Here is a 15,341-nt window from a genome sequence, read left to right on the forward strand (position 1 = left end):
AGACAGGAAAATCCGCGATGGGCCGGCCCAAACCATCATCGCTTCCCTCTCTCCGTCGTCCCTGCTGGCCTGGTCAGCTCTCCCTCCTCCCCAGCCGCAGCCGCAGCCGCCGCCGCCAGCCATGTTGCGACGCTAGCTCGGGCTACCCTCTCTGATCCGCCACCTCCCCTTCCCTTATTTAATCGCTCCTCGTGGTGTCGTTGCGTGAGCCGCCGAGGCGAGGCGCGGCCATCCCCCATCCATGGCGGAGGCCGGCGGCGACAAGCTCATCCTGCGCGGCCTGCAGTTCCACGGCTTCCACGGCGTGAAGCGGGAGGAGCAGACGCTGGGCCAGAAGTTCGTCGTCGACGTCGACGCATGGACGGACCTCGCCGCCGCCGGCGAGTCCGACAGCATCGCCGACACCGTCAGCTACACCGACATCTACGGGTTGGCTTGGCTTCCTCTCGCGCAGCTGAACTGCTTCTTAATTTCCTGCTTATTCACCCGCATCTATCGGTTCGTGCTTCCTAGTTCCTAGTACTGATGACGACGGTTAGATTCTAGAATCAATCACCTTTCGGGGACCTCGATGAACCGTCAACATGCTATGCTTGTGTGGTTACAGTTTGCTTTGCAAGTTGGATACCTTGAATTGAACATGCTCGCAAGTAAATTCAGCCTTGCCGTACACCATTCCATTCTTTGAGCTCAGTTCGTCCTGACCTGCCGCGCCATTTAGTATGATTGATTGACTGAAGGGCAAGGAGATTATTGTGCTTTGGTGGACATCATTCAGTCTTTTGCTGGAATTTACTCTGTACATTCAGCTATGCAAGTATTACTCAAAATTTAGGACCTCAAGGTTTCAGCCTGCAGGCAAACCAAGAGGCTTCATCATCATCAGTTGATAAAAGAGAGCACCATTTTACAGAGGCCCATGCGTTTCTGGATGATTCTTTCCAAATTTAATTTAGTCACCAAAGTTGGAACCTTGCACTTTCTGTTTGTCATTAACATCATCGTATACGCACCTTCAGTGATTGATTTTACTGTTTACACCCCTTCTGAAAAGATATATGTGATTGTTCTTATTTACACTGATCCCAAATGTGTCATGTGCTCATGTGTTGCTCTATCTGGTTTCCTTCAGAGTCCAAATTTCTGTCCCCAATAATGTGTCTTCAGAGATTTCCTGATACTGAATTTCTGCTTTGCGCCTCCTCTGCAGGATTGCTAAGGATGTCGTCGAAGGCACGCCGCACAACCTCTTGGAGTCGGTGGCTCAGTCGATCGCAAAGGCCACGCTGCTCAAGTTCCCTCAGATCTCCGCCGTCCGGGTGAAGATTGGCAAACCTCACGTCGCGGTGCAAGGCGTTGTGGACTATCTGGGCGTCGAGATAACGAGGCACAGAAACAAAGCGTGAGAGTGATTTCACTGTGGAATGGGACTGATACTGTAGATGCTGCTGCCGTTGGTTAGCTGCTGTAATCGAATATATTCCACAATTGTTGGCATCATGTTTGATGAACTAGATTTGGCTGTGCTGTTTGTGTGAACTGAAACGGGAACAATAATCGAATAACAATGAGCCAAAACATTATCTTCTATTTTTAAAACAAATTGACGCACTTCAAACATCACCTTCTATAATCCATGGTGGAGTCACAGTTTTGAGATACAGATGAAATACCACTTGCGATGCTCTTGAGAAGAAATAGATGAGAGCATGAGAGGCACTTCATCTGAAAAGAAAAGAAAAGAAAAAGGATGGTAGTACTAGTACCTACCAAAGGAAAGGGGAAGAAACACAAATCCATGTAATAGACATGCTCCAACTATCACTTAAAGCTAAGCAGCTCAGTTCTCCTGTTTAGTTTTTTTAATACGAAGTATGTCTACCACTATGCCGACATTAGTTTGAGTGAAAGAAAAATCATGCATCAAATACTTTCAAGACATATTATTATCTAATAAAAAAATAATGTGAATTGCGGTTTGTTAAGTTCCAACCACAATCTTACCGGCTGTTCCCAAGCGACCATAGTAATTCCAAGACAACAACCGGATCGCCCGTAATCCTCCATGGTCAAACTCAAATCTTTTCTTGGTTGGTTGATCTCAACTAACCTGCACGAAAATGGCAGAGGAAATCGGCGCAGTCAAAAAAGAAAAACAACCACCAGAAAAGAAGCAAAAAAGAGAGGAGAGAGAGTGTGACAGTGTTTGCGCTCCTCGGGGTCTTGATTGACTCTTGAGCTACTCCCGATTCCCGAAAAAGCAGGGCAAAGGCCTCCCCTCTCTGGTGCGGTGGTGCCAGAGAGAGGGAGACTGGAAGAAGCGGAAGGGGGAGGAGTACGCGAGAGGAAGGCGAAGGGGGCCATGGCGAGGAAGCATGGCTGGCAGCTCCCCGTGCACACGCTCCAGGTGCAATTTCCCCTCCCCTTCTCCTTCCATCTCCCTTGAGAATTTTACCGCTGGAATTGGCTGCGAAAAAAAATAATCCAACGTATTTGGTCAGCTTGGAGATTTTGTTTGCTAGTGGTTTTCACTCGTCCGCGTAATCTGTCACAACTTCAGCTCGTATGTGCTACCGGGAGAGATACGCCTAATCCGGTGTTCAAAATTTAGCACGCGGGGGTGCAATCATCGAAACAATGCTGCTGCTACGCCCCCCCCCCCCCCCCCCCCCCCCACACACACACACACCACCCACCCCCCACGAACGCGCGATTCTGATTACAGTATAACACTGAGGAGAAGCATCTTAGATACGACACCTCTCGTCTGGCACTTTGATTCTACTGAAACAGCTGCAAACGAAAGAAACCTGTTTTTTTTTTCCAGGTATACTAGTAACAAAGAGCAAGCTACTCTAGCTGTAGCTCCAGTAGCCAGTAGGGATGGCTTGTTCACGTTGTTGGTTTGGCACCACGGTGCTCTGATGGATAGCTCCATATGACCATATCTAACTTTTCAACATTTAAAAACTATCTCAATACTGCAATCGTATTTGTGCTTCTGACGAATCTTCAGTCTGTTTAATATTTTCCAAGTATCAATCTGGCAAAAAAAAAAGGAATGAAGTTACCAATTTATTTCCCAAAGGGCAACATCATCATGCTAAAAAGTTACGAGCATGCATTTTTCAACCCCCCACCCCCCGGATCACTGTGATAAAAATCCCAAACATGTCCAAGATGTTCTATTTACATCTCGCTAACAGTGGCATGACAATTTTCCTAATATATTATGGAAACAGGTTGTCGCAATTACGGTTTTCTTGCTTCTGGTGGTCGCATTTTATGCGTTCTTTGCACCATTTCTAGGGAAGAAAGTCCTAGAATATGTTGCAATTGGCACCTATACTTTCGTGGTAAGCCAGCCAAACTGCACGTGCATTGTATTTCTTTGTCATTTAAACGCGTTGATGTCATTGCCATAATTTTTACTTGCCTGAACTCTGCCAGGCATTCGCTGTTTTCATCTTTTATATCCGGTGCACTAGCATAAACCCTGCAGATCCTGGGATCATGTCACAGTTTGAGGATGGCTTCATTGATGCACCTGGAAGTACTGCTGACATACAGGGCACGAATTTGCCAGCAAAAACTGATACTGTTGCTGGCACAAACTCCCCAACATCTACTTATAGGAGCTCTCTAGATGGCCGTTCTAATCGTGATGGTTTAGCTGCTGGAGACGCAAATATAGATCTAGGGTCCCAACCACCAAGAAGTTCAAGGAGCTGCTTACTTGGAGGGCTTGTTTGTGCTTTGTTTATCAAGGAGGATTGTAGGAAATTTGATGATTCAGAGAATCAAGTGGACGGTGAAGATGCCTTGTTTTGCACATTATGTAATGCTGAGGTACGTTCATGTGTAGCTGTTCAATGTTTCAACCACACAGCAGCTTTTGTCTTATCCTTAGTCAACACGTTCTGTCTGTCTTAGCTGCCACGTGTTAGATGTATATGTATCTCTTGTAGTTTCCCCATTGTATAAGGGGTTTTGTGCATATTTCAACTTGGGTGAAAAGTGAAAACTTGTGTTGTCAGGTCTTACTGATTTACAAAGAAAAATTTTCAGGTTCGCAAATTCAGTAAACATTGCAAAAGCTGTGACAAGTGTGTTGACGGATTTGATCATCACTGTCGGGTATTTCTTACACAGAAACTGCATGCGCCTTCAAATTTTAATTATGAAAATCTCATGTTTGGATCCTCGGCAGTGGTTAAATAACTGTGTTGGACGGAAGAACTATTTCACTTTTCTCGCTCTGATGACTACCAGTCTCCTCTGGGTATGTAAAGTGACTGTGTATTATTCAACCTCTAATAATTCAGCACTTGCTAAACTATTTTATCTTTTGTGTTGTAGCTTGCTATTGAAATTGGAGTAGGCATTGCTGTTCTTGTTATATGCTTCACCAACAAGAATTCAGAGAGAATTATTCAAGACAAGCTTGGGAATGGCTTACCTCGTCCTGCCTTTGCTACCATTGTCGTAAGTTCTAGCAGAAATTGTCAATACTTTTAATTTTTTTTTCGAGAATACGCAGGAGAGCTGCGTATCATTGCATTAAGAAGAAAAAGATTGTTAAAAGCTTACAACGCGGGCCAAAAGGGACGCACGCACACCTCAACCGAACTGACTATACGGCCCTAGGAAACAACCGAAACACCCGACAGAAACGGGCAACTAGCTAACTAGAGGTGACGCTCCCCCTAAAGACAACTGCTGGGGCCAGCCGATCGCAGCAAGTTTCATCGCACCGGCCTGAATCCAATTGCTTCCCTCGGCGATGATGTCAGACAACAAACGATTTGGGGTCCGCTCGGTGTAGTTAAACACCCTGGCATTCCGCTCTTTCCACACCATCCAAGAGACGAGCATCACAGTTGTATCTAGTCCCTTCTTCTGTTCGTTGGACAAGTCTTGGCGCAAGGTAAGCCACCACTCCAGGAAGCAATCTACAACAGGCGGAGGGTTTTGGTAACCGAGCGCAGTGAACAGGGAGTGCCAAACCTGCTTGGTGAAACTGCAGGTGCAGAGGAGATGATCGGCAGTCTCGACTTCTTGGTCACACAAACGACAGTCTGTATCCGTAGTTAGCCCACGACGATGCCTGCGGTCCGCTGTCCAAATACGACCTTTGACTGCCAGCCAAGTAAAAAATTTAACTTTCATGGGCGCCCAAGCCTTCCAAATCGGTGTTGCTCCCTTGAACTGAATTCTCCCATGGAAGAAAGCCTGATAGGCGGACCTAGATGAATAGGTGGCATCTGTGGTCCATTTCCAGCGGATAGTATCCTCCACGCCCTGCCTCAAATGCACGCCTTCCATAGCCTCCCATAACTGTAGGTATTTAGAGATAGCTTGAATGGTTAGCGTGCCTGTAATGTCTTGGATCCAAGTCTTTTCGACCATAGCAGTGGCGACTGTTCTTGTCTTCCGCATCTTCGGTTTAATGAGCTTGCAGAGTTCAGGTGCTAGCAGGCATGGCGACTTCTGGCCAAGCCAATGATCGGACCAGAAAAGGGTTAGATTGCCATCCCCCAACTCAAAGACTGTGGATGCATTGAACATCGCCTGCACAACCGTATCTTTGCCGAAGTCCAATTCCAAGTTCTTCCAGGGTCTGTTTGTGTCTGTACTCTTGAGCCAAAGCCACCTCAAACGCAGAGCATAAGCAGCTAAGCGAAGATCCACCACGCCCAAACCTCCAAACTCAGCTGGCTGACAAACGAAAGGCCAAGCCACCAAACATTGCCCGCCATTAGCTTTCTTTTTTCCAGACCAAAGAAAGCTCCGTCGCCTTTTGTCGATTTCCTGGAACACCCAGTCAGGCACCTTGAGAGAAATGAGTGTGTGCACACATGCAGCAGACATTGTGACTTTCACCAAGATTAATCTCCCCGCTTTATTCAGAAGTGAAGCCTTCCAGGTTGGGATATAAACTACCACACGGTCGACCAGTGGCTGAAGATGAGCCTTTCGCAGACGTCCCATTGTCAGTGGTAGCCCAAGGTATTTTACAGGAAAATCAGCAATCTCAGCCGGTAGCAATTGGCCAGCAAGGGCGACTTCACTGTCACTGCAAGCAACGGGCGCAATCAAACTTTTCTGTAAGTTTGTGAGTAAACCAGAGGTGTCTCCAAACAGTGCCAGTATCTCCTTAGTGGTGATCAAGTCTTGGGCCGCCGGTGACACAAATAGCACGACATCATCAGCATAAAGGGAGCACTGATGCTGGATGACATGGCTAGCAGGTGGAGACAGAACACCCAATGATGCCGCTCGCATGAAGAGGCGCTGTAGCATTTCCATCACCAGTATGAAAAGCATCGGCGATAGCGGGTCACCTTGACGAAGGCCCCTTGCATTGCAGATTAATCTTCCTGAAACACCGTTCAGGAGCACCCTAGTTGAAGCAGTGGAGACGAGTGATGCAATCCAGTCTCGCCAGCGTGTGCCAAAGCCAAGAGCTTGTAGCACCTGCAGCAGGAATGGCCAGGACACAGTGTCGAATGCTTTAGAGATATCCAGCTTGAGAAGGAGCGCCGGTTTCCTTTTCCTGTGCAAAAGCCTAGCAGCTTGCTCCACAAACTTGAAGTTGTCATGGATTGAGCGCTTCTTGATGAACGCACTTTGATTCACTCCAACCAGGTTGTCCAGTTCCGGTGCCAGGCGATTGGCTAAGCATTTAGCAACCAATTTCCCAAAACTGTGTATTAGACTAATAGGCCGGTAATCACTAGGCCGTTTCGGATCTTGGCATTTTGGCAGCAGCGTGATAAGTGCTCCGTTCAGTCGCTGCAGTTGCGTTCGGTTGGTGAGGTAGAATGATCCAAACGCAGCCAAAATATCAGCCTTGATGATAGGCCAAGCCGACTTGTAGAATTCGGCCGTGAACCCATCCGGCCCGGCGACTTGTCCGGCGGAAGGGCTTTGATTGTTGCCCACACCTCCTCTTCTGAGAAGGGATACTCCAAATGCTCAAGGTTGGCTGCCTGAATACCTAAAGCCTGGAGATCAATAGTGAAGCTCCGATCTGGCGCCGCGCCAAGGATTGCGGAAAAATGCCGATGAAGCATGTCGGCCTTCTCGTCATGCGTCAGTGCCGTCCCGGAGTCATCCTCGAGCTTGGAAATAAATTTCCTCTTGGTTCTATAGCTCGAGTGCAGGTGAAAAAACTTTGTGTTTGCATCTCCCTCTCGGAGGTATGTGATCCTGGAACGTAGCCTTGCTATGGTCCGCTCCAGAGAAGCAAGGCCCAGACACTTGCATTTCATCTCCTTTCGCAGCAGGTGCTCATCTGGAGATAGCTGACGTCGATCTTGTGCTCTATCAAACTGAAGCACCACCTCCTTTGCGATGAGTAGTTGGAGTTTTATTTGCCCAATGCGTCGCTGGCTCCAGCTTTGGAGTTCCTTGGCCGTGTTTTTCAGCAACGTATCAACTCTTTGAAATGGGTCTGTGATGTTGTCAGGGCACTGCCAGCCCCCGCTCGACGGCCTCTAGATAACCTGGGATTTTGAGCCAGAAGTTCTCGAAATGGAAGCGGCGCTTGGAGTTGAATGCGGCGTTTAGCGCAAGGTGAAGAGGGCAGTGGTCAGATACATCCGAGGAGAGTGCCTGCAGAAAGCAAGACGGGTAGCGGATTTCCCAGTCCACAGTGACCAGAACTCGATCAAGCTTCTCAAGTGTCGCATGTTGCCTCTCATTGCTCCAAGTGAAATGACGGCCATGAAGTGGCACATCTTTCAGTTCCATTTCATCGACAAATCTACGGAACCTCCCCATGTTCCGTCGATTAAGGTTCAGATTATTCTTGTCTGCGACGTCTAGGATGAGATTGAAGTCTCCGGCGATCATCCACGGATGGGAGATCATCGCACGTACTGAGCGGAGCTCCGCGAGGAATTCGACTTTGTCCACATCAGGGTGCGGCCCGTAAACGCTGGTGAGGCACCAAGGTTCAGACCCATCGTTGGCTTGCAACAGGACGGAGACCGAAAATCTCCCAACATGCAACGTCGTCATGGAGAAATCAGGATCGCGGCACGCGATCAGCACACCCCCACTGGCGCCTGCCGCCGGCAAGTAAGCAAAGCTCGAGAACCGAGTTCCGAGCATCTCGTTGATCAAGAAAGGAGAAATTACACTCAGTTTAGTTTCTTGGACACACACACAACAGATGCATTGGCATCTTGCACGATCCCGCGCAGAGCATCACGGTGGGCACCACTGTTAAGCCCCCTAATGTTCCACACGAGCAGGTTGTAGTTCGGTTGATTCATAGGAACTAAACAACCTTGGATGCCACCCAGACGACGCTTAGACGATGACTAGGTCCGCATCGATCTGCATGGCGGCTGCCGAGAGCACCTCGTCAGAGAGGGCCTGCGCGGCCGGGAACAGATCACGGATGGCGGCCAGGTGCTTCTTGGACAGAGGCTTGTCGAAGAGCTTGCAGTATTTGTTCCTCGCCTCGTCGGTCACTTGGTGACCATCAGGAAGAACACCAAGCTTGCGCATGAGGACCGCCTCGCCGCGTTTGGATGGACGCACCGCCGAGTTCTGGTTGGCGATCCGGGAGCTGCGTCGCTGAGCCTTCAGCGGGGATGCCGGCGTCGAGGAACGCCGCGCACTGGTCTTCTGGGCGAGAGGGGCTTGTAGTGCTCTGCGCATACTTGAGATGAAGTCCGCTGTTGCCGCAGTGACACCAGCCAGGCTCTGATCCTGGTTGTCGACGGGGGTGTGCCTGGAGGCCTGAGCACGCGAGGTAGACGGTGTGGGACGAGTAGGTGTCGGTGTAGAGCAGCCCATCATTGAATGGCCAGGCCTACCAGGAGATGGGCGTCCAACGGTTGGCGGGGAGGCAGGCTCCAAGTGCCCAACGGAAGACAGCTCGAGAGGAGGCGCCCCAGCAGATGAGGCGTGCGCAGTCGGCTCCCGTGACTCCAGATCACTAGCAGGCCCCGCGTTCGCAGCACCCACTGCCGGTTCCGGCACAGACTGGGGGGCGACGACAGGCAAGGCCGGGTCGAAGTTGAGTGGAGCGGGGACCAGGAGATGCCGGCGACGCGGTCGAGGGTGTACTTCGCTGTGGACCCGCCGCTGATACACCCTGATGGAAGGTGGAGACAAGACGGTCGCCAGAACCCGACAAGGAGTCAGCTTGGAATTCAAACTGACCCCAGTGGTTGGCAACGGATCCGAAGTGGCCACGCGTCGAGCGCAGGGAGTTGGGGCGGCCGCCAACCCCACCGGGGAGACAACATGTGGGCTGCTGGGGGAAGGGTTGCCCAGCGACGCCGTCGCTGGCTCTTCCGTGGTCACCGGGATGTGGAAAGCACACTCACTTTCACTTTCCAAAAGAGGAAAAGAAGGTGCGGCAGAGGCCGCGGCAGGCAGCAGACAGACAGGGACAGTTGGGATGGGGTGGGGCCCTCCAGCGTCAGTGTCCGACCTCAGCAAAGATTCTCCAGTTGGCGTGGCGGCGGGCATCGGCGGCGTCCTCCCCGCCGGCGGCATCACCGGCGAAGGCGCGTCCTCCAGTGGGGGCGGCGGAGAAGACCACCTCGCCGGCGGCGACAACGGCGAAAGCTGCGGCGGCGGCGGGACTTGAGCCGGGAAGGCAGTAGACGACGCATCACCAGAACCCACCCCGGGGCGAGAGTTGGTCGATTGCCGACCCAACGAGGAGGTCGTGGCTGAGCCGTCCACAACGCCGGGGTGGCAACGGAAACCTTGCAGCAGCGGACCAACCCCACGTGTCTCCCCGTAGCTCCTGTCAGGGTTCCCGTCAGGACCCGAGTCCCCGTCGCTAGAAGACGGCGAGGGGCTGGCGGTGGACGGCGTGCGTGATCTGAAGTCCGCCGTGGAACGGAGGTGAATGAGGATGGGGTAGGAGAGCACATCCTTGTTGCGCAGGTAGGGAGGCAGGTTGCCGAAGACCACTTGAAGTGCCGGATCATCTTGAGTCACCCGCCGCTCGTGCTCGGCGATGAGCAGGGTGACCGTGCGCGGGATGCGACTAGGGTTGTCGGTCCACACAGTGAGCCTGAGCGCCGACTGGTCGGTCTTGTCCTCGGATGCAGGTGCCAGCCTCTCGATCCAGCAGGACGATGAGAGGATCTTCTGAGCGGTGCGTAGGCTCGCAGCGTGAGCTGGGATCCCCTCGATCTCGATGGAAACGCGAATGCGCAGAGCATCTGCCTCAGCCCGGACCAGGCGCGTCCATGGCCGGAGAAGGAACATGGAGTGACCGACGACGATCCAGCCGGCACGGAGTGCAGCGTCACGGTCAGCGAGCGTGGAGAAGACGATGAGGAACCTCTCCGGGTAGAATGCCCTGACGACCATGTCCCGGCCACCGACCCCCGGAACTTCCAAGATTGCGCTCCGCATGGCATCCACTGGAACGTCGAGGCCACTCCCATCCGAAGCCATGGCAAGCAGGGCCAGACGGAGGCGCGCCTCCTCCGCGTCCATCTCGACGCACCGTGGAATGATGCACACCTCGTGGCAAGGCCGCAGCATCGGATGGCCTGCCGGGAGGTCCTCGTCGGAGAGGAGCGGAGGCGCATCCGGCACCTGCGAGTCCGGCGAAGCGTCCACCTCCATAGGTGAGGGCGCTTCCGGCGAAGCTTCCTGGGGAGACAGGTCACCCGCTCCATCATGGTTGGCGCCACTGCGCGAATGGCTACCGTGGTGCTCCCTGACATGGTCTTGGCGATGAGCACGATTCGTAGGACGGCCACGCGACGTCGCATGCTCCGTATGGCGAACTCGGCGGCGATCCACCGGGGAGAGCGCGGGCGGGACGGGAGCGGCCGCGGCGATCGCCCCGGCCAGGGGAGCGCCGCAACGCGACACGACGAGCGCCGTCCCGCGAGTGATCGCGGCGGGTGCGTCGGCTTGGAGAACGCAGGCGACGGGTGGCCCGGCTCCTGGAGCGGCCGCGTAGCTCACAAGATCGTGGGCGGCGAGCAGCCCGACTCAGAGAGCGGGGGCGAGGCTCGCGAGGGTGGCCCGCCACACGGTCACGGCGGCCCTCCCGACTCGGTTCCCGGACGCGGTGGTTGCCCTGCTGCGCCGCAGAAGGGTGCGAGGCAGCCGGCGATGGCGTCCTGCCACGAGCCGCCGCACCCCTGGGGGTGGGGGGGGGAGGAGCGACGGGACCGGACGAAGCGACGGCCACCCTCGACGGCGCGGGCGTTTGCACTCCCGAGCCAGATGCTGGAGGCCATGGCAACGGAAGCACCGCGTCGGTATAGTCTTGATACTACATTATCAATTGTAATGAATAGATTTCTAGAACTGTATGCAATTGTATAGTCATTGTTTCCTGTTTACATGACTTTGTTAGACTAAGACTTTGCTATTTATTGACTGAATGTGAACTTCTTATGTGCAGGCCTTTTTCACTCTTCTTTCTATAGTTGCTTGTGTACCTTTAGGGGAACTTTTCTTCTTCCACATGATCTTGATCAGAAAGGTGTGTCTCATAATTTTCGCCATGGACAATATGCATGAAAAGGCCACCTTGTTCTTACTATATTGCTTTTTTTTCCTACTTAGGGGATCACAACTTATGAATATGTTGTTGCAATGAGAGCTATGAGTGAAGTAGCACAAGAGGAAGAGGACCAGGAGGAGGTAAACATTGTTTACTCCCCAACAAATTCAGCCACTACTGGGTTCAGTGGTGCTAGTTCACTTGGTCTTCACTACAAGGGTTCATGGTGCACACCTCCAAGGATTTTTGTTGATAAGGTAATTTTCAATGGTTCACACTGCTTTGAAAATTTGGGTATGGCAAAAAAATTGCATACTAACTTTGAACATTGGTTAAGAAGCTGCATGGTGGAAACGATGTGTTAATCGAAAAGGTGTTCTTTTCTAATTTTTCTGTACTTCCAACTCTGAAACAGGATGAGGTGATCCCGCATTTGGAGCCAGGCATGGTACCATCAACCGTCGACCCTGATGCTGTTAGACACGCTGAAAGAGCAAACAAAGCCAAGAAGCAAGTCAAAATCAGTGCCTGGAAGCTTGCAAAGCTGGACAGCAATGAGGCAATGAAAGCTGCAGCGAAAGCTCGAGCATCATCCTCTGTCCTCAGACCTATAGATACCCGCCGGGGTCCAGGGTCCAGCCTTAGCTCTAGCGGCAATGCAAGCATGAGAAGCAGCATGAGTGCTGATTACAGTGCGAGTGCCACCAAGGAAAAATGGCCTGATATGAAGCTGTCGTCTCTTCATAGCTCCTCGTATCCTCAGAATCTCGCAAGCCAGGACGACTATGAATCAGGCACGCAGAGTGCTAGCAGCATAAGCAGCCCGGTCCGCATTCACAAGCCCGTGCCTCACACACAGATTAGCATGCCACCTCGTGCGCCTCCACCACCTCCAAGGCCTGCACCAGTGGTACCGAGGCCGCCGCCTGTTCCAACCACACAGATATCCAACCCGGTGTTCCAGTCAGCAACATCTTATGTCCGGGAGAACAGAAAAGCATCGGTTGTTTGGGATCAAGAGGCTGGTCGGTACGTTTCAGTGGCACCCGCACGCACTAGACTAGGAGCTGCTGATGGTGATCAAGCAGCAAGGGCACCTCGTTTCTTGGCGAACCCTGGTGGTGAGCCAAGCAATCACGGGAGAAATCTGGCGCCCGTGAATGCCTCTTCCCCAGCATTGCCATCTGGACAGCCGTCTGAGAGGTTGACATACACTGGGCAGTCGATATTCTTTGGCGGACCACTTCTTGCTGCTGCTGCTGCTGGCACTCGGAGGAGTGATGATGCGGGTGCAAGAGTGCGACCCGAGGAAAGGCGGCAACATGACACTGGGGGGGAGAGGAGGCGAACCGCAGAGTCCTTCCCGGTGTTTGCTCCAGGAACGTTTCAGAAGAACCCACCACCGTTCAACAGGTGAGCTCATGGCACTTGTTTGCTGATAGATCAGTACCCCGATGATGGGGTAAGATGATCGCTGCAGGGTGACATGGTAAGAGTTCTGAACAATTGATTGCCAAAGACTGCCAGCAGAGCAGCATCTTAGAAAATCCATCGGAAAAGGGTCAAGGGGGCTGATCTTTACACTGAAGCTTGAGTGGAATGAAAACTGGAAGCATGACAGTTAGAAGAACCAATCGGTTGTGATGTAAATTCTTTGCTTGTTAATTACGGGTAGCATTTTTGTCCCACTTTTAAGTGCTTGAATGCTCTGGTTCAACAGGACGAGGGTGTCTGAAATCCATATGGTTCAAGAAAACCTGCAGAGTGGTTGCTCGGGTAAATTACATGTTATGTAGTCACAGATTATACTTTATAGAGAATGCAATACATCTTATACAAAGCTTCCCTTCATTGTTTCTTGTTAGTGTGCATTGAGCCCGGTATCTCTTTTACTTGGATTGCTTTTAAATGCCTTATAATACATATAATTGGCCCAAATATTGTAAAAAAAAAAGTCACAGTTGCCAGACCAGTTTGATTAGGGGGAAGTACGGGAGGAAAGCTGCCGATTGTATTACAAAGAAGAATACGCCCAAACTGGGCACAATGACAAATTATATATGAGAGCAACTTTGAGATTCGAACGTAATAATCTGAGCAGAGGTGTTCCAGAAATTCTCTCATTTGCCATGATTAAAATTTTGATCGATCTATACCGCTGGTTGCTCCTAGGCCCTTGTTTGTAGTCTCTGTTTTTCTATGGAAACTTAAATTGCCGCATGGAGATATGACAAAAACAAAAACAAAAACAAAAACTAGCGTTTGGTCCACAATATTGTCAATCAAACTGAAATTGTAGATTAACTGAAGAAGTAAAAGATCAACCACACGTGCTCCAGTCAGATCGTACCCCCCATAGGCCGACAGAGATACTAAAAGTTTCTTGATTTAGTAGAGTTATTGAGATGTAAAAAAAATGATTGGATCCTAGTTGTATATACATCATGTACTCATATTGAGGATGCTCCTGGATTTTTTTTTGAAATTAAAGATCCTGGAATTTTAACCCCCAAGATGCCAGAAGAATGGAGGAGAAGTATATTAGTATCTATCTTCGAAAACAAGGGCGATTTTCAAATTTGTATTAACTACCGTGAGATTAAACTGATGAGCCATACGATGAAGCTTTGGGAGAGGGTTATCGAGCATCGCCTAAGAAGAGTGACAAGTGTGACCCAAAACCAATTTGGGTTGAAGGTCAACCATGGAGGCGATTTTCTTAATACGACAATTGATGGAGAGATATAGGGAGCAGAAGAAGGACTTGCACATGGTCTTCGTTGACCTTGAGAAGCCATATGACAAAGTACCGAGAAATGTCATGTGGTGGGCCTTGGAGAAGCACAAAGTTCTAACTGAGTACATTACCCTCATTAAGGATATGTACAAGGATGCGACGACGTTTGTCCGGACATGTGATGGCAACACCACTGACTTCCTATTAACATAGGCCTACACCAGGGGTCAGCATTGAGCTCTTATTTATTTGTTTTAGTGATGGATGAGGTCACAAAGAATATACAAGGTGAGATCCCTTGGTGTATGCTCTTTGCTGATGATGTGGTGCTAGTTGACGAGAGTAGAGCAGGGGTTAATAGGAAGTTAGAGCTGTGGAGACGCACATTAGAGTCGAAAGGGTTCAGACTTAGTAGGACCAAGACCGAGTACATGATGTGCGATTTCAGCGTGACTAGCATGAGGGGGGAGACGTTAGTCTAGATGGGCAAGTGGTGGTCCAGAAGGATACTTTTCGGTATTTAGGATCGGTGTTACAAAAGGATGGCGATATTGATGAAGATATTAGGTATATAATTTCAGCTGGCTGGTTGAAATGGCGGCAAGCTTCTGGCATCCTTTGTGACAAGAGGGTGCCACAAAAGCTGAAAGGCAAATTCTATAGGACAACAATTCGTCTGACGATGTTATACGGTGCTGAATGTTGGCCTACAAAAAGGCGACATGTCCAGCAACTGAGTGTAACAGAGATGCGGATGTTGCGGTGGTTTTGTGGGCACACAAGGAGGGATAGCGTCCGGAACGAAGTTGTTCGGGATAGGGTCGGGTGGCACCAATTGAGGAGAAACTTACCCAGCATCGGCTGAGATGGTTTGGACATGTCCAACGAAGGCCTCCTGAGACGCCGGTGCGTAATGAGGTTCTTGAGCGGGTCGATAATGTAAAGAGGGGTAGAGGTAGATCTAAACTGACGTGGAATGAGTCGGTTAAGAGAGACGTTAAGGATTGGAATATCTCTAAAGAGATAGCTTTGGATAGAAGCGCTTGGAGATTAGCTATCAATGTGTCTGAACTTTAAACTTATTTCTTTCGGATTTCA

General features: G+C 50.7%; 2 protein-coding genes and 1 long non-coding RNA gene across 3 annotated transcripts; 2 read left to right on the forward strand and 1 right to left on the reverse strand.

The window, feature by feature from the left end:
- The first annotated feature begins 33 nt into the window (after nt 1–33).
- Nucleotides 34–1,603, forward strand: LOC120713818 (dihydroneopterin aldolase 1-like). Its single transcript, XM_039999797.1, has 2 exons — nt 34–429; nt 1,211–1,603. Exons 1-2 carry the CDS (start codon nt 242–244, stop codon nt 1,404–1,406), a joined length of 384 nt encoding a protein of 127 aa, XP_039855731.1. The 5' UTR covers nt 34–241; the 3' UTR covers nt 1,407–1,603.
- LOC120713819 lies at nt 429–2,145 on the reverse strand. The gene is made up of 3 exons (XR_005691290.1): nt 2,005–2,145; nt 1,625–1,725; nt 429–1,539 (listed from the first exon to the last, which is right to left on the reverse strand). It is a non-coding gene; the product is annotated as an uncharacterized LOC120713819 (long non-coding RNA).
- LOC120713817 (probable protein S-acyltransferase 20) lies at nt 2,135–13,357 on the forward strand. Its single transcript, XM_039999796.1, has 9 exons — nt 2,135–2,407; nt 3,243–3,356; nt 3,451–3,849; nt 4,069–4,137; nt 4,211–4,282; nt 4,360–4,485; nt 11,405–11,485; nt 11,569–11,763; nt 11,922–13,357. Exons 1-9 carry the CDS (start codon nt 2,363–2,365, stop codon nt 12,921–12,923), a joined length of 2,103 nt encoding a protein of 700 aa, XP_039855730.1. The 5' UTR covers nt 2,135–2,362; the 3' UTR covers nt 12,924–13,357.
- Nucleotides 13,358–15,341: the final 1,984 nt, after the last annotated feature.

This window comes from Panicum virgatum, chromosome 6K (assembly GCF_016808335.1).
Source record: "Panicum virgatum strain AP13 chromosome 6K, P.virgatum_v5, whole genome shotgun sequence".
Classification (NCBI taxonomy): Eukaryota; Viridiplantae; Streptophyta; class Magnoliopsida; order Poales; family Poaceae; genus Panicum; species Panicum virgatum.

Bases quoted from the DNA above. Each gene is read 5' to 3' on its own strand.
- LOC120713818 (XM_039999797.1), top strand. From the start codon at position 242: ATGGCGGAGGCCGGCGGCGACAAGCTCATCCTGCGCGGCCTGCAGTTC. The intron at 430-1,210 runs GTTGGCTTGGCT...CCTCCTCTGCAG, and splicing joins AGCTACACCGACATCTACGG to GATTGCTAAGGATGTCGTCG.
- LOC120713817 (XM_039999796.1), top strand. From the start codon at position 2,363: ATGGCGAGGAAGCATGGCTGGCAGCTCCCCGTGCACACGCTCCAG. The intron at 3,357-3,450 runs GTAAGCCAGCCA...GAACTCTGCCAG, and splicing joins TTGGCACCTATACTTTCGTG to GCATTCGCTGTTTTCATCTT. The intron at 4,486-11,404 runs GTAAGTTCTAGC...TCTTATGTGCAG, and splicing joins CTGCCTTTGCTACCATTGTC to GCCTTTTTCACTCTTCTTTC.